Raw genomic sequence first — 19150 nt, 5'->3', positions numbered from 1 at the left:
TTCGGCTGAGATTCTAGACAAAAACAGACTTGGAAGCAGGACCCAGCAGTCTACTTCTGAAAAGAATTAGCCAGTGAAAACCTTATGAATAGCAGCAGATCACTGTCTGATACAGTGTGAGAAGATGAGCCCCTCAGTTGGAAGGCACTCAAAACTGGGGAGGAGCTGCCTTCTCAAAGTAGAGTTGACTTTAATGACGTGGATGGAGTCAAGCTTTCAGGACCTTCATTTGCCGATGTGGCGCGACTCAAAATGAGAAAAAACAACTGCAAACATTCATTAAAAATCGGAACCTGGAATGTTATGAAGTATGACTCTAGGAAAATTGGAAATCATCAAAAATGAAATGGAACACACAAACATCAATACCCTAGGCATCAGTGAGCTGAAATGGACTGGTATTGGCCATTTTGGACCAGATAATTATGTGGTCTACTATGCCAGGTGCTCCTTGGAAACTCTATGGGGCAGTTCTACTCTGTCCTATAGGGTCGCTATGAGTCAGAACCGACTCGACGGCACTGGGTTTTTTGGGTACTATGCCAGGAATGACAAATTAAAGAGGAATGGCACTGCATTCATTGTCAAAAAGAATATTTCAAGATCTATCCTGAAGTACAACACTGTCTGCGACAGGGTAGCATCCATACAACTACAAGGAAGACCAGTTAATACGACTATTATTATTCAAACTTATGTACCAACCACTAAGGCCAAAGATGAAGAAAATGAAGATTTTTATTAACTTCTGCAGTCTGAAATTGATTGAACATGCAATCAGGATGCATTAATAATTACTGGTGACTGGAATGCAAAAGTTGGAGACAGAGAAGAAGGATCAGTAGTTGGAAAATATGGCCCTGGTGATAGAAATTTTGATAGATATTGTTCTATAGACAGCATGTTAGAATTTTGCAGGACCAACGGCTTCTTTATTGCAAATACCTTTTTTCACCAACATATACAGTGACTATACACATGGACGTCCCCAGATGGAATACACAGGAATCAAATCAATTACATCTGTGGAAAGAGACCATGGAAAAGCTCAATATCATTAGTCAGAACAAGGCCAGGGGCTGACTGTGGAACAGGCTATCAATTGCTCACATGCAAGTTCAAGTTGAAACTGTCAATTCTGACTCAGAGCAACGTTATAGGACAGAGTAGAACTGTCCCATAGGGTTTCTAAGGAGCAGCTGGTGGATTTGAACTGCCTACCTTTTGGTTGGCAGCCAAGCTCTTAACCACTGTGCCACCTGGGCTCCTTACCTTTTTAGTACTGTATGTTTCTGTATTACTGTAAGTCTTCTTGAACTTAACTGAAACACAATTAACTCATTCATAGTGGTAGATGAAACTACCACTGACATTTTCTGCCCCTGGAGGTTTATTGGCAGGCATTTGAGCCACTTTAGTACATTCTGGTGTTGTGGCAGGTACTGGTGCAACTGCCTAAAAAGAAGGAAGTTGGTTTGCGCTGCATTTGAGTGTTGAGAGCCATTCGCATGAGGTGATGATTCTGGAGGAATGACTGTGCAAAACTTTTGTGTCTTTTGGCTTCTGTACAGCCAGATAAGTCTTGCAAGGATGTTTACTATTTTCTTTGTGTTTTGGGGAAGATACTACTCCAGCATTCAGAAATAGTCAAGCAAGTGAATTATTTTGGAGGTGAAAACAGTTTGTGATGCACTTCCTGGGTCGTCGTACCGATATGTACTGCATGTGTGATCTGCTTCACGGAACACATGACAAAGATGGCCTGCTTGTATTAGTCACCTCCCTGATATCTTTTATAAAGTGCTCATTTCCCTGATGACATTTTTTTATACTCTTCCTGGGCCATAGTACTGATACGTACTGCGTTTGTGATATACTTCATGGATCATGGTACTGATGTGGCCTGTTTGCAACTGGCAGCCCATTTTTTAAAATAATAAAAAATTACCAGCAAACAATGACTCAGCAACCATTTCATCAGTGAAAAAACAGGCATCACACACACACACAAAATTACCCTTTAAAGGATTAAACTTTGGTAACAATTTGATTCTTTTGGGTCTTTTTTAAAAGCTTTGCTAGGCAAGACCAGAGGCAAGATTAGTCTACAACTAATTTTTCCCTAATATTGAATAAAGCCTTTCTGCATACTCTACTCAACGCCCCATGAATTGTGAGGTTTTATACTCTGGCTGGTCTCTGGGTGGTGCAAATTGTTAATGTGCTCAGCTGCTAAGCAAAAGTTTGGAGGTTCGAGTCCACCCAGAGACACCTCGGAAGAAAGGCCTGGTGATCTACTTCTGAAAAATCAGTCATTGAAAATCCCGTGGAGCACAGTTCTACTACATGGGGTAGCCATGAGTCAGAGCTGACTTGACAACAACTGATATACTCTAGCTGGTGGGAACAGGAACTGTTCTCAGTCTTGTGTGAACTCTGAGAATTGCTGCCTTGACTAGTTTCCTTACAAGCATGTCCTGATCAGTACTCAGGGAAGACTTTAAGGGGCACCCTCTGCAGATCTCTGGTGCTTTCTCTTTGTGAAACTCTCTCCTCTCCAGTACTCTGCCATGCAAACTCCAGCCACCTTGGCCTCAGTGGACTTCCAACTTTATTTCCTCTACTTGTGACGACTTGTTGGGGCCCACCATTGTCCCCTTGGAGTATATCATTGTCCTTATGTTTCCCTCCTCCAATCTCATCTCCAACAAATATTTTTCACATTGCTGCCAGAATAATCTTTTTGAAGATCACAGCACTCTTCTTGAAAACCCAGCAGTGGTTTTCCAAAGCCTAAAGAATGAAACTCATGCCCCTAAGTGTGGTATGGAATAACAGTTATGGTCTTGATCTTTTTTTAGGTTACAGATCCACTTGAGAATTTGGTGGAAACGCTCCCAGTAAAACACGTTGTTGTTGCAACACGATGGACATAATTATTGTCACTGAACTGTACATGCGAAGACTGTTGAAATGGCAAGTGCTTTGTTACACATATATTTACAATAAACACAACAGCAAAAAAAATGTTGTAGTTGTTGTTAGCTGCCATTGAGTTGGCTCTGACTTATGGTCACCTTATGTATAACGGAATGAAACATTGCACAGTCCTGCACCATCTTCCTGATCATGATCGTTGGTATGTTTGACTCTACTATTGCAGTTACTACATCACTCAATCACATTGAGAGTTTTCCTTATTTTTGCCGACCCTCTGTAGGGTTGCTATGAGTCAGAATCGACTCGGAGGTGGTGGGTTTGGTTTGGTTTTTGGTTTTCTACTTTACCAAACTGGTTTACTTTACCAAACACACACATATGCAAATACACAATGCTTTACATTCAATTGTGGGCCAGTGGCCCTGGATTCCTCAAATGCGGGACTGGGTGAATGGGCTGAATATGAATACAGGCAGAGTTTGGCACTCAATTAGCTAAAAAGCCAAGAAAGTCTATGAATTTTTAAACTAGAGTTTTGATAAGTAACTGTCTGCTATGTTGTCGCTGCTGTTAGGTGCTGTAGAGTTGGTTCCAACTCATAGTGACCCTTTGCACAACAGAATGAAACACTGCCTGGTACTGTCTGCTATAGGTAAGCACAATGACTCAATTTAAATTTTTGGAGGACCTATTATTTTGACTCTACATTTTTGCTTAAGGCTAAAATAAATAAATAATCTAAGCTTTTGCAGGCTGCTAATTTCTTCAAGAATTACCATTCAGGTCTCACCATCAGGAAGCCTAAAACCAAAAGACCAAAAGCCAAATCCATTGCTGTTGAGTGGATTCTGACTCATAGTGACCCTATAGGACAGAGTAGAACTGCTCCACAGGGTTTCCAAGGAGCAGCTGGTAGATTCGAACTGACAACTTTTTGATTAGCAGCCAAGCTCTTAACCATTGCACTGCCAGGGCTCCTTTCAGGAAGCTTAGTTGCCTAATATCTGTAAATAAACTGACTTCATTTAACTTGTGATATTCATCCTTACCCTATCACTCTTATATTAACTTCTTTTTCCTAGCCAAATCCAATAGTTTTTCAAAGTGTACATCTACTTCGAATCTCTTGAATAGCTTCTCCCTGGCTTGCAGGACTTCATACTCTCCTAATTTTAATTTTTCCGGCATAATTTTCTTTCTCTACATATGGATTTCTCCCTGAACCTTAATGGTCCCATTCCTTCTGCTTTAAATATTACCATGTAAGTGGACAATTTCTGAATTTTACTCCTCTAACATTCCTCCCCTTCACCCAATCACGTAGTAAAGACATCTCCATTTTAATGTGCAGATTTCACACCTAAATTTAGACATCTAAAGATACATAAAATATACCCTGCAGCAGAGAAATGTCCTCAGCTTTAGTATTCCCTGAATGGCCGCAGAATCATTAAAGTAAAAATTTAAAAATTAACCTAACTGAAAACCCCAGTGCATGGGAACAGCATCCTACATAAGAATCTGGGAATATCCATCATTGTTGTTGTTGTTAGGTGCCGTTAGGTCGGTTCTGACTCATAGTGACTCATACAATAGGACAAAACACTGCTGGGTCCTCTACCATCCTCACAATTGTTGCCATGTTTGAGCCCATTGTTGCAGACACTGTGTCAATCCATTTTGTGAACGGTCTTCCTCTTTTTCACTAACTCTCTACTTTATGAAGCACGATGTCCTTCTCCAAGGACTGATCCCTCCTAATAACATGTCCCAAGTAGGTGAGACAAAGTCTTGTCAGCCTCACTTCTAAGGGGCATTCTGGCTGTACTTCTTCCAAGACAGATTTGTTCGTTCTTCTGCCAGTCCATGGTATTCCTTGCCAACACCATACTTCAAACACATCAGTTCTCTGGTCTTCCTTATTCACTGTAGAACTTTCACACGCATATGAGGCCACTGAAAACATGATGGATTGGGTCAGGTGCACCTTAGTCCTCAAGGTGACATGTTTGCTTTTTAACAGCTCGAAGAAGTCTTTTGCAGAAGATTTGCCCAGTGCAATATGTCATTTAATGTCTTGACTGCTGCTTCCATGAGCGCTGACTGTGGATCCAAGTAAAATGAAATCCTTGACAACTTCAATCCTTGTCCGTTATCATGACGTCGCATTCATCATTAGTTATTTTAAGTTAGTCATTTAATTTTCTCTAAGTAAATCATGGTCCTTCCTGATTTTGAAAAAAGACGGATTGTTTCACTATTTCGGCAAAAGATGTACTTTCATACTCTAAATAGTGAAGCACAAATACTACAGCTGGTATAATAGTATTGGTGGGCCAAAATCTACCGGGGCGCCTTTTCGGAGCTCAGAGCCCGCCTCCGGTGGGGGCGAGTCTCTGAGGCTCATCCAATCAGAGCTCAGTCAGGAAGTAGACGTCCTAGCGCCCCGCTGACATCACGTGATTCTAGCCCACACCTCCCACCCGCCTTTGCGAAGAGTCAAGCGCTCATCCCTGCGCGGTATCCTGCTTCGCGAGGCGCCTCCCATCAGACAGCGCTCGTTGATTGGTCGCTGGTCGTGCGGTCTCCTGGGTGACACGAACGCGGTAGCCTTCTTGGAGGAGACGGAGTGCGCTTGCGCACACGCTGCATCGCGCGGCTGCTAGAGCTTTGAGATGAAGGTAAATAACTTAAAAACCCCGGGAGGGCGGGGGCAGGAATAACGCGACCACTGGCCCTTCTCTAAGCCGGCCAAGCATCAATTTGAGGAGAGGGCTGTGTGTCTTCCTCTGTCTTCCCAACTGCGTGACTAGAGATGGGGGAGGGCGGGGACGAAGTTAAAGGAACAAGAGGAAAAGAAAGAAAACACAGGGGCGGAGAGGGAGGCCTCATTTCTGGGACCGCGAATGGGTGGTGTGGGAAGAGGGAACTCCGCCACGGCCGGAAATGGACAGACTGGATCTCAAGAGACCTCGAACTTCGCAAGGCGGAAAGATCTGGTCGTGAATGCGTTTGGAGGGTCTCGGTGAAGTAGACTCGATCGGGTGTCACTCCCACGTGTCACTAGCTGCCTCATTTCTTGCAGCTAAACCTTGCAAGCCGCACAATTGCTCAACGCCTCAGTTACACCACCTAAAAAAAGTGAGAAACCTCTAAAGAATAATTTCAAATTGTATTGTCTGTGATAGTCCAATTTACAGATCCTCTGGTGGCGAGTGTACATTATTCACGGAGACATCTGCACCTTCACACGCAGTTCTCACGTTCATGTGTGTCGTCCTCTGCACACACGGTTTCTAGGCTTGGGCTTCTAGTGAACCCCACTCCCAGGTCACTGGCTATAGCTCATTTACCCTTCCACTTTACCTCAGCAACACCACCCTGCCTTGATCTGGCCGAGGAATGGAAAGCTCACATTTAAAAAAATTGTTCTATACATCCTAATGCTTCTGCGTGGCTGTTAGTATGGAAATTGAGATTGACGGACTGATAAACATAACTCACATTTTTAAAATCACTTTGCAAGTTATGAGGTACTTTAAGTGAGATATTATTATTGCAGTTTTATAATTGGGGATTCTGTAGCAGGAAGAGTTAAAACTTAAATCTTAGTTTTTCTGGTTGTAATGCTAGCACTTTCTCCTCTGCACTGTATATGGAGCATCTATATAGCTCCGCTGAAGAAAAATTATATGTAAGTTCGCAGCCAGAGGCAGGTCTGCTGTGAAAGTAGAGAAGGTCAAGTTTCAGGGCAATGTGGTCATATGTTTTTGTAAAATTTGCAAAAGTGAGATGTTTTCGTATTCTTCTTCAAGAGTGTCTTAAAAAAAAAAAAAAAACAAACCTGGGCGTACCTGTGATTGTAACACAGGTAAGAAACCCTGGTGGTGCAGTGGTTAAGTGCTGGGCTGCTAACTGAAAGGTTGCAGTTGGAACCCATCGGCCACTCTAGGGGAGAAAGATGTGACAGTCTGCTTCCATAAAGATTTGCAGCCTTGGAAAATATATGGGGCAGTTTTACTGTGTCCTGTAGGGTCATTATGAGTAATCCACTCTACGGCAGTGGGTTTAGTTTTGGATAGCTCGTGTATATTTTCAACAGAGATGGATTTCATCTTTGGCATATAAAATGTTCATTGATCAGTGTCTGAGTATTGGAAGAGTTTTGTGTTGCAACTCAAACTGTTAAGTCTCCTGTAGTCCTATCTAAATTTCATATTCCTATGATATAGGCTATTCATAAGGTTTTCACTGGCTAAAGCTTTTCAGAAGCAGACTGCAGGGTCCTTCTTCCTAGCCTGTCTTAGTCTGGAAGCTCAGCTGAAACCTGTCCTCCATGGGTGACTGACCCTGTTGGTATCTGAATACTGGTGGCATAGCTTCCAGCATCACAGCAACACACAAGCCCCCACAGTATGACAAACTGACAGATACGTGGGGACAATGAATAAGGAAGATCAAAGAAGAGTTGACGCCTTCGAATTGTGGTGTTGGCGAAGAATATTGAATATACCATGGACTGCCAAAAGAACGAACAAACCTGTCTTGGAAGAAGTGCGGCCAGAATGCTCCTTAGAGGCAAGGATGGCGAGACTGCATCTTACATACTTTGGACATGTTGTCAGGAGGGATCTGTCCCTGGAGAAGGACATCATGCTTGGCAGAGTACAGGGTCAGCGGAAAAGAGGAAGACCCTCAACAAGGTGGATTGACACAGTGGCTGCAACAATGAGCTCAAGGCTAACAATGATTGTAAGGATGGTGCAGGACTGGGCAGTGTTTCATTCTGTTGCGCATAAGGTTGCTATGAGTCAGAACCAACTCGACGGCCCCTAACAACAACAACATGATATAGGCATCATACCTTTAATAATATTAAATCTAAATTTTCTCACTGAGCTCTGTGTTCCTGTTTAACATAAATATAATGAAAGCCAATGTAATTAAAAATTTTAGTAGCCATGTTAAAAAACTTCAGACAGGTAAAATTAATTTTAATATTTAATTTAACCCAATATACCAAAAATATTATCATTTCAACATGTCATGAATATAAATATTATCAGTGAGGTAGTTTACATTATTTTTGTCATGTCTTTGAAATCCGATATGTATTTTATACATACAGTGTATCAAAATTTGGACTACCCACATTTCAATCAGGTGCTCAATAGCTACATGTGGCTTGTGGCTACCATATTGGATACCACAGTTCTAGATGGTCTAGTGAGGAGAAAAGAATGGTTTTTCAACTGATACCCTGTTGGCCCAATAGCCAGATTAAACACTTAATCTTTAACCAATGGGTAAAAGGAGAAACAATTTTCAAGGAAGTATCCAGTTCCAGTGGAGCTGATTCCAACTCATGGTGACCCCATGTGTTGCAGAGTAGAACTGTCCTCCATAGGCTTTTTATGACTATGACCTTTTAAGCAGATCACCAGGCCTTTCTTCCCAGGCACCTCTGGGTAGGTTCAAAGCACCAACCTCTCAGTTAATATCCAAGTGCTTAACAATTTACACCACCATGGGACTCCTGAAGGAAGTAGTGACATTTTGTATTTCTATCATGGTTAAGATTTTTAAAACAACAATATTGTTAAATCAAATTTAATAAAAAAACAGCTGTGCCACTGATAAAAGTCACGTGATAATTAATAAAATTCAAGCTTAAATTATTTTAATCCTAAACATCTATTAAAAAAATTATGTTTTTTAAAATAAAATTAACATTCAAAGACATTCATAAGGAAAAATGTTACTGGATCTTCTCTGTCTTGAGATCCATACTGTACCAACTAGATAGTGGTGTGTTGGTTGGTTGGTTGACTGGTTGTTCTGTTTGTTTGCTATGTTGTTAACCTCTTTTGGATCAGCTCTTTTACAAGCCTTCGCCATTCCGAATCTTGCTGTTTTCATGATCAGGTTTTCACATTCTTTTCTAGTCAACCCTTAATTGTATCTAAACCAAAACCCATTGCCATCGAGTCAATTTGGACTCACAGCAATTGTATAGGACAAAGTAGACCTGCCCCATAGGGTTTCGAAGGAGCAGCTATAGATTTGAACTGCTGACCTTTTGGTTAGCAGCCAAATTCTTAACCACTGTGCCACCAGGGCCAACCTAAACTGTATATGTTTTGAAAATATAAAAGTCTGTGTCTCTCTTTTTTTAGCGTGTTTTCTCACTGCAAGAAAAGACATTGCTTGGCACACCAATACGATTCACCTGGCAAAAAACATCAGGAAACTACCTTGCAGTAACAGGGTAAGAAACCAATGAATGTTTTAAGTAACTCGTCCTGACTCTAGATAGATGTATGCCCACATGATCACACCATTTAATTCAGTAGACGTTCTTGTGCGACAGCTGTATGGTGGGAAAAGGAATATGTTCACTTCCATTGACGTCACAGCTCAAAGCACCTTTTCCCTGGTAAAGTAATTATTAAAAAGTAATAACTGTTTAGATACAAATTACCAAACTATTATGAGCAAATACTGAAATCACTTGAGTGGTGGCTTAATTTTTTTATGTAAGTTATTAAGGTGTGTAAAGAAATAAATAAAAAGCATCTTAATCATATCTTTGTGTTCTAATTGCTTTTAGAGCTAATCATATTGTGAAAATCTTTGATCGCCATGGTCAAAAAAGAAGTGAAATTAACTTACCTGGGTAAGTACAGAGGCAAGTCAAAGACGTTTTTAAGCTTTGTTACCTAAAAGATGAAAGAACTGTTTTTTAACTATAATCAAATAGAATTTTTAAGTAGTTAATGAAATATGTTGGAAACCCTGGTGGCGTAATGGTTAAGTGATACAACTGGTAACCAAAAGATCAGCCGTTCGAATCCACCAGGCGCTTCTTGGAAACTCTATGGGGCAGTTCTGCTCTATCTTGTAGGGTCAGTATGAGTCGGAATCGACTTGATGGCAATGGATTTGGTTTTTTTGGTTTTAATGAAGTATGCAGATACATAGCATATTAAGTTAGAGATTTATATTGATAAAACTCACATTCACAAGGAAACTTTAAGGCAAGACTGTAAATGAGTACATATGAAAGAATTCTCATTTAATTAAAAACACACGTTAGTGTTTGTATAGGCAGGAACTTAAGCCTACAGCTACTTTAATATTTCCTCTCTAGTAAATTGTTGGAAAATCATTACTTTCCAGATACTTCTTAAAGGGTGAATATTTTATCCCCTTCAAGGAATAATTCTGGATTACACTAAGCATAATTTAGCTATTTTTGATGATTCATTGTAATCATTACCAGTATTTGCTATTCTACTGATATTTTCATTGGGCATTAAAAAAAAAAAAAAACCAAACCCATTGCTGTCCAGTCAATCCCGACACATAGCGACCCTATAGAACAGAGTAGAACTGTCCCATAGGGTTTCCAAGGAGCACCTGGTAGATTCAAACTGCTGACCTTTTGGTTAGCAGCCGTATCTCTTAGCCATCACACCACCAATGGGCATTAAGGTGTATAAAGTCCCTCACCTATTGTGGCCTTACGCTTTATGAATTCATGTCTGCTTTCTATATTGCCACCATCTCTGAAATCAGTTTGTTTCCTTTTTCAGTCTCTATAGCCTTTTCTACTTCCCGGTGTGCTCCACACATCTATGGCCACTATTTTGGCATTTCTCATTGCTGTCTTAATTGATACTTGGTTTCTGTATTCTGGGAAACAGAAGTCAGGGTAGTTATGATTATGTCTAAAATAAAATAACCAAAAACCAAAGCCACTGCTGTCGAGTCGATTCTGACTCATAGGGGCCCTATAGGACAGAGTAGAACTGCCCCGTAGGGTTTCCAAGGAGTACCTGGGGGATTTGAACGGCTGACCTTTTGGTTAGCAGCCGTAGCTTTTAACTAGTATGGCACCAGGCTTAAAACATCTTCCAGTAAATTGTATGAGTTTTATTGCATGATTTCTGTGACATCTATTTTGGTTACATAATGGCTTAATTTCTTTACTTCTGAATTCTTTGCTGTATTCATAGTAATTGAATTTGACTGACAATCTCCAGATAAATAAAATGCTGTTATATATTCAATCTTTAATTGAAAAATGATTCTGTCAATAATTTGAAAGCGTCCCTCTTCCATATTCCCAAAATTTGAGACTATTATAGAAAATTAAGATCCCAAAGCATATTTTTGCAGTTTGCAGAAGAAGATAATTGAAGTAATTCTCAACTGTCTTAAGGGTAAATCAAGCATGATTTAGCAAACACCCAAGAACAAAGAGTCTCAAAATGAAAGATAGCATCAGAGAAGAAAAGGTCAATCCTCAGGGAAATTTTCAAAGTATGATAAAATTTTTGGAATAATTTTAAATCGCCAAAGCCATGTTGAAGAGAACATTTCCTATGTATAATTATGTTCTCATCTTAACCGAATCACACTTCTTATTCCACCAAGATATAAAATGAAAATAACATTTCTTATTCACTACTTCAGAATTCACTGTTTTCACTGTTTTGCAATCCTGCATTTACCTAGCCTTAACCTGTTTTATACTCAATTTATCTAGCTATCGCTTCATTTCTTATCAGTACCTTCTCTTTCTGTAAATCAAAAATAACCTTTCAAAATTTGATTGTACAAATTATCTCTTGATTCCAGATATGATTCATTTGTACAGGTGTTTGATGAGTTTGTCTTACCAAAGGATCAGGTTCTTTATAGGATTAAAGAAAATCTGTTAACTTATCGTGTATAATTATATTTACTACAGTATATTAAAATGGTATTTAAAATAGAACTCTTTCCATCCCCTCAACAACAACAAAAAACTCAAGTTAGTATTATCCCAAGGGGTGAATAGTGAGTTGTATTTCTCACTTTAACAAGTTTATGACTTATTCAAAATAGATTCAATGGTCATGTTATAGACAAAAATCACGAGTATATGAGTATTTAAGTTTCTTTTCTCTACTTTTAAAAAATGCGTAGTGATGTTTTGCTCTCTTTTTAAAAAAGTAACTGTGTTGCTATGGATTGGGATAAAGATGGAGATATCCTAGCAGTGATTGCTGAGAAATCTAGTTGCATTTATCTGTGGGATGCCAACACAAGTAAAACCAGCCAGCTAGACAGTGGCATGAGGTAAGGATAACTTCTTTTATTTTTTAAATCTTCACAAACATGATGAGTTGTAGATTTGATGCTAGCAATACTTACTACTTTCCTTTTAAAGATACATTGATGTGTCATTTTCTTATAAAAGAAGTAATTTATTTCATTTATTGTTCTGTATAATCATTCTACTAAACCTACCCAATTATTTAGAATAAAATTGTTAAAATTGTGAAATGTAAGTAGTTTCTATAAAAAAAGTTGCTTTCCACTTCGAAGGCCAGAGTGGCAGGGGTGAGGGTCTGGGGACCCTGGTTTCAGGGGACATCTAGGTCAACTGGCATAAGAAAATGTATTAAGAAAACATTCTGCATCGCACTTTGGTGAGTGGCATCTGGGATCTTAAACACTAGCAAGCGGCCATCTAAGATGCATCAATTGGTCTCAACCCACCTGCAGCAAAGGAGAATGAAGAACACCAAAGACACATGGTAATTATGAGCCCAAGAGACAGAAAGGGCCACATAAATCAGAGACTATATCAGCCTAAGAGCAGAAGAACTAGATGGTGCCCAGCTACAACTGATGACTGCCCTGACAGGGAACACAGCCGTGAATCCCTGATGGAGCAGGAGAACAGTGGGATGCAGACCTCAAATTCTCATAAAAAGACCAGACTTGATGGTCTGACTGAGACTAGAAGGACCCCAGAGGTTGTGGTCCCCAGACCTTCTGTTAGCCCAAGATCGGAACCATTCCCAAAGCCAACTCTTCAGACAGGGATTGGACTGGACTGTAAGACAGAAAATGATACTGGTGAGGAGTGAGCTTCTTGGCTCAAGTAGACACATGAGACAATGTGGGCAGCTCCGGTCTGGAGGTGACATGAGAAGGTAGAGGGGGACAGGAGCTGACTGAATGGATATGGGGAATGTAGAGTGAAGAGGAGGAGTGTGCTGTCTCTGGGGGTGAGCAACTAGGAGTACATAGCTAGGTATATATACATTTTTGTATGAGAGCCTGACTTGATTGGTAAACTTTCACTTAAAGCACAATTAAAAAAAAAAAAAAAAAGTTGCTTTCAGTGGAACACCTAGAAAGCCCAAAGAGGAAGCAAAACGTATACAAGAAAATCTGGAAATGGGTTGGCTGCGGGCATGGCTGGGTCCAGGCGCCCTTGGTCAGTTACATTCCTCATGGTCAAAGATCTGAGAGGTACATTTTCATGGCTGCCACACTTATTTAAACAGAGAAACAGATACTTTTATAAAACATATACTTAATCAGAGAAGCCTGGTATATTAATTCTCCCTTGCTTGCCAAAATTAATTTTTTAATTAAACATTTTCTTATATTCACCTTTAATTACAACTGCCTTTTCATATACTTTATATTAATTTTTCTTTTCAAGTATCATCATGGTTTTATGGCCTTTCACAAACTCAACTTGTTTCAATTAAATATATCATTTTTAATGCCCAGATTCTCCTAATTTAGCCAGAGGAAGCCCTTTAAGCTTATTCTTTTGTCCTTTCATCACTGCCCTAAATATTCTTGAATACAAGCCTGCTTTTTAAAAACAATAGCGTCACCCGTCAGTGGTTCTCGAAATTTAACTGTGTCAGAATCACGTGGAGAGCTTATTAAAACAGATTACTGGGACTCATCTCCAGAGTTTTTGATTCATTAGGTATGGGTGGGCCTGAGAATTGGCATTTCTGACAAGTTCCAGGGTGATGTTGATGCTGCTGGTCCTGGGATCACATTTTGAGAACTACTGTTTTAGATCCATTGTGACTTCTTTTCCCAATATGTGGAATGAACTGCACACCAGTGAACCTTGATTCCCTTTGACAGGCAGTCGTATTAAAGCTCAAACTGAGTCCTAGAATGCACATAAGACCTGGTGGCGACAAAAGTGCTTTCTACCTGCTTTTGGGCTACTCTTAGTAGTGACAGGGTTGGAAAAGATGTCTTTTTTAAGGTCATGAATTCCCAGTGATTTTTCCAATTTAATATATCATGTATTGGATATATTTTTAGAGCATGAGGTTCCATTATCCATTAAGATTTTAACCAAATTTAGAGTTACAATTATTACTGGTAGGCAAGTAACTATATATCAAGAGGAATCCCTGGGTGGTACAAACAGTTAACACACTTGGCTGCTAATCGAAAGGTTGAAGGTTTGAGTCCACCTATAGGCGCTTTGCAAGGAAGGCCTGGAGATCTACTGAAAAATCAGCCATTGGAAATCCTGTGGAGGGCAGGTCTACGCTGATACACACGGAGTCACCATGAGTTGGAATTGGCTCATCTCATGAAATTTGAAGTTCTGTCGTGACTGAATTGAAGTCATATTTGTATTTTAAGTCTGACTGACTTTAAGATCATCGTATAAAGCTTCCCCAAAATGTCTTCAGCACTTAGTCTTTGTCCTAGAGTGTGAACTTGTAACTTTGTTCTTTGGCTTTTAAGTAGGTGTTAAAATTATTCATAAAGTACTTTTTAAAAGACCTATTTAGAAGTTATGATTGTGAGTTGTTTAGTAATTTATATCTTAATGCTACAGGGATCAGATGTCTTTCCTTCTGTGGTCAAAGGTCGGAAGTTTCCTGGCTGTTGGAACTGTCAAAGGAAATTTGCTTATTTATAATCGTCAGACATCTCGAAAGATTCCTGTCCTTGGTAGGTATAGCTGGAAACATTGCTAAAGATGCGTTACAGAAATGTAGTTTTTAATGCCTCAGATTTCCCTGATTTTGCAAGGAAAATTTTGCACTATAAAGACCCTCCCAGTCCAGCTTTACATTTGGCTAAATGAGAAGCTCCCTCTATACTTTTCACTAAGAATTTCTCTGGGTACGTACAGTAGGTTGCTCTAAGGTTAGCCTATGCCTTTTGGCGCCAGTACATTAATGGCATGGCTTCCATCTCTCCCTTTCTCACCCAGATTGTACCTCTAGATACGGAATAGCTCATATGGATATCAACACATTAGCAGATGGACTAAAACATTTAATGACTGCTTGGACAGAGTAAATCTAGATTCCTAACTCTGACCCCTCACTCTCCAAACACCTATGTAATCTCGGTGTGGAATATGAGTTGTATTTGCCTCAGGGTATACAGCTAGAGGTCCTCTGTGTTCTGTTCCTTGTTTGACCTTCTTGGTTCAATCTGATTGCCCCAACCTCTGGTCATTTGGTCAGTAAATACCCATGAAGAAAAAGAGTGATTCTTTTAATTATTGTAACATCATGCTGGTGAATGGTTGAGCTAATGGATTTAAGTGCATTCAGGTAGCCAGAAAAGTATAACTTACTGCTTACAAAGGAATTAAACTCTGGAGAGAACGGTGCCCACAAAGTACTTGAGAAGGTGCCTATACATTAAGGACACTTAATCATTTCCAATTGATTTTACACATATGTATATTTTTAATATTAATCTTCAGTGCTACAGCTAAACAGTAACATCATTATCTCATTTGAAAAATTAAACCAAAAATTTTTGAGTTACATAAATCTCCTTTTCACCATGTGAAATCATTAGTCTATTTGACCTCTGTAGGCATTTTCTGTATCTCACTTTATCTACAGGTATATCTGATCAGCTAACTTATGTTACTGTTCTTAGTCGCTGTTTTTGAGTCAATTCTGACTCATGACAACCCCATATGTGCAGAGTAGAACTGTTCCCTAGGGTTTTCAAGGCTGTGATCTTTCAGAAGCAGATCACCAGGGCTGTCTTCCAAGGCACCTCTGGGTGGGTTTGAGCCACCAACCTTTTGGCTACTAATCAAGTGCTTAACCCTTTGAGCCACCCAAGGATTCCTTGTTATACATATATGATGTTATATAAGATCTTTGTATTTAAAATGAATGTTGATTCTGATCACAGCCTTACTTATTGACTGTGTAAAATGGACCTGAAAAGTTTCAGGTTAATTAGGTATCTTAGATCTTTTAGCTAAATATGTAACCACCTCTCTCAGTGTTGGTCGTGATTTGTGGCTCGTCTTTTTTGCCTCTTAAATAACTTAATTTCCTAAAACCAAGCCATTCCACTTCTGATAGCAGGTACATGGTAGCATGACCTGTCACCACTTTACAATAATTTATTATCTTTTACCTTGTTTTACGTTGCACTGATTTGTTTCCTTGAACTAGGCTACATACAGGCAGTTCTCCCTTTGCACTGTTCAGATATACATACATAAATTTCGTTTACCACCATTCAAGTATATAGCACCAGTGCCCCAACAACATGATTCATATTTCGTTAACAAGTTTCTTAACTGTGAGTTAATATTAATTAAATAAGTTAATACATGTAAAATGCTCAGAACAGTGTAAGCAAGCATAGGTGTTAACTATTATTATGTTAAGCCTAACCTGAGTTCTGAGCACAGGAAGCAAAAGGGCCTTGAGGTGTACAGGAAGAAGGAGAAAGGAGATTTTCTTCTCCCTTTCTTGGATCCAGAAAGAAGTTTGTCTTTGTGTACTCTTTTCATTTCCTAATACCTACCTTTTCAGGCACCCAGTTCCGATGTACAACCTAAGTTCCTTAGTCTGTCATCACCAAAATCTCCTGTGTCTCCAGTCTCTTCTCTGAGTGTTCCTTCACTTATGTGCTCTGGTCTCCTGATTTGAAATGCTGTCTATACCTGACAATTCCCTAATGTATATCTAGTCCAGACCTCTCTTCCACACTTTAGACTCACGCATTCAACTGCTTACCAGCATCCCCAATCAGATGTCTAGTAGACAACTCAAGTTAAAACGTCCAAAACTGCTCCCTGTCTCCATTAATGACATTCTATCCTTCCAGATCTTCAGCCCAGACCTTAGCAGCATCTGACTCCTTTCTTTCTCATACCCTCTTTATCTCATTTGTCAGAAACCTAGTCGGCTCTACCTTCAAGTATCTCCAGAACCCAGCTTCTTCTCCCCACTTCTACTGCTACCACCATGGTGTAGGCCTCAAACTTCTCCCACCCGAATTCTGAAATCTCTTAACTAGTCTCTGTGCAGCTCAACTCTTATCCCACTATAGAATAGTCTCAACTCAGAGGCCAGACGAGCCTTTTAAAAAGTGAGATCGTGACACTTTTCTGCTCAGAACTCTCCATTGGCTCTCTGACTCACCCAGAGTCAAAGCCAAAATCCTCAAAGCCCTCTATAATATGGACCTTGCGGCCTCTTTATCTCATACTCTTCTCATTTCCTTTGCTCCAGCCACACTGTCTTCCTTGCTGATCCTCTGACACACCGGTCACACTCCTGCCTCTGAGTTTGCTTACTTCATAGCCACTTACTAAGTAACGGCTTTCTGTGTAGGTACTATATTAAGTCCTATAGGGTTACAAAGAGTAAAATGAACATGGTCTCCGCTCTCAAAAACAGCTAAAATATCTAACACTTAGATAGGACTTCCTGTGCATTTTCTAAGTACTTTTAACTCATTTGATCCTCAACTCTATGAGATAGGTCCTACTATTCACATTTTATGGATGAGGTGACTAAGAAATAGAAATGTAAATAACTTCCCCAAAGTTATTCATTAAGTGGTAGAGCCAAGATTCAAATCTAGGCAGTCTGGCTCCAGAATTTGTACACTTAACCATTCTACATCTCACTGATAGCATTAATTTTGGGACTCTTGAGGGTTTTATTCATCTTAAGACCTTCACAAATCAAGCATATCATTCTTCCCAGAATATACACCTTTTGCACTGGCTGGACTGCTCAATGAAAAAGCTTCCTGGCACTGAATGGTTATCTGGTATCACTTACTAACTAGTGACTCAGCTCCTAAGAGGAGTCTCAAAGGTGTTCATATTTGCCCCCCCAGGATTATCACAAATTATTATGTAGCTTTTAGTTATACATGAATAGTCAAAACTGTGAGTGTTAACTCAGTTTATACGAAGGGTCTACCATACTGTGAAGGCTTGGGTTTTACTTCTTGTAAGACATTATTGTTACAGGATTTGGTTATGTGGTAGACAAGGAAAACTTATCCAGGAGTGGAATATCTTTTTTTTTTTTAATCTTAGGATCTATGTTTATATCCACATAAAAAGTTGAAAACTAGGATTGCCATTAAATAACTTTATCTTGATTTACAACTTGATAATGAACTGTTTTAAGTAAGGTAGCTTGGACAATAACAGCTTTGAGGAGATCTTAAATTCCTTGTCTATTTAATTCCATGGTATATTACCTACACTTTGAGATTGATATCACAGATATTTTATGGGTTTTTTTTTTTTTTTTTTTTTTTGAGAAATCCCTGTGTCTGTATAGAAATCATCTCTTTTTCAGGAAAACATACTAAGAGAATCACGTGTGGATGTTGGAATGCAGAAAATCTGCTTGCATTAGGGGGTGAAGATAAAATGATTACAGTTAGTAACCAGGAAGGCGACACGATAAGACAGGTATTGTACTAACATCTCTTTCTTCTGAAACATTCAAATTAACTTTTTCCCCAAATAGTCTATCTGTCAAACTAAGCTATATAATTGAAAAATGTCTCTGAGATAGATTCATAATAACTTCATATTCTAAACATTAAAAACTTTCTTCTTTATTAAAACGTTTTAACATGAATATTTTATCCAAATATCCTGCTTTGTACATTTCTCTTAGTCTAGGATTAGCATGGATTATCAGATCTGTGTTATAGTAATACAGTTGATTTGTGAAGCAACTTACATATATATATATTTATAATATACATGTTAATGAACACTGGGCCCTAGACTCAGAGAGTCAGGTCTGGTCGATTCTTAAGATTATACCTTTAACCAACATGTTAAATTGCTCCCAAGGTAATCCTAATTTAACTTTTAGGATTAAATTTTACTACTGTTTATATTTCCTAAGATTGATCAGATCTTCAGAAGCTCCCTTCTTAAGGGAATTCGTGTTGCCAATAGCTATGTGACCTCACCAATGTAAGAATTTCACTATGATTTAGTATTGCTAGAGCAATGTTAGGGTTTGTTGGGTAGAGCAATGTTAACTAATGCATACTTTGAATACCTTCTAGGTCCTTGGCATTATGCAAAGGAATATGAAATGTGGCCCTGTATTAGTTATCTATT

General features: G+C 39.2%; 1 protein-coding gene across 1 annotated transcript in view; it reads left to right on the top strand.

The window, feature by feature from the left end:
• Window positions 1-5448: 5448 nt before the first annotated feature.
• The window catches only part of WDR19 (WD repeat domain 19), a 101640-nt gene continuing 87938 nt past the window's right edge, over window positions 5449-19150 (top strand). Inside the window, exons 1-6 of the mRNA XM_049886341.1 lie at window positions 5449-5621; window positions 9117-9208; window positions 9551-9616; window positions 11941-12066; window positions 14609-14724; window positions 18366-18481. Of these exons, the coding sequence (XP_049742298.1) occupies window positions 5616-5621; window positions 9117-9208; window positions 9551-9616; window positions 11941-12066; window positions 14609-14724; window positions 18366-18481 (522 nt within the window). The 5' untranslated portion in view covers window positions 5449-5615. The remainder of the gene's footprint in view (window positions 5622-9116; window positions 9209-9550; window positions 9617-11940; window positions 12067-14608; window positions 14725-18365; window positions 18482-19150) is intronic.

Source organism: Elephas maximus, chromosome 5 (genome assembly GCF_024166365.1).
Source record: "Elephas maximus indicus isolate mEleMax1 chromosome 5, mEleMax1 primary haplotype, whole genome shotgun sequence".
Lineage (NCBI taxonomy): Eukaryota > Metazoa > Chordata > Mammalia > Proboscidea > Elephantidae > Elephas > Elephas maximus.
This window is presented reverse-complemented; position numbering and strand designations above follow the sequence as displayed.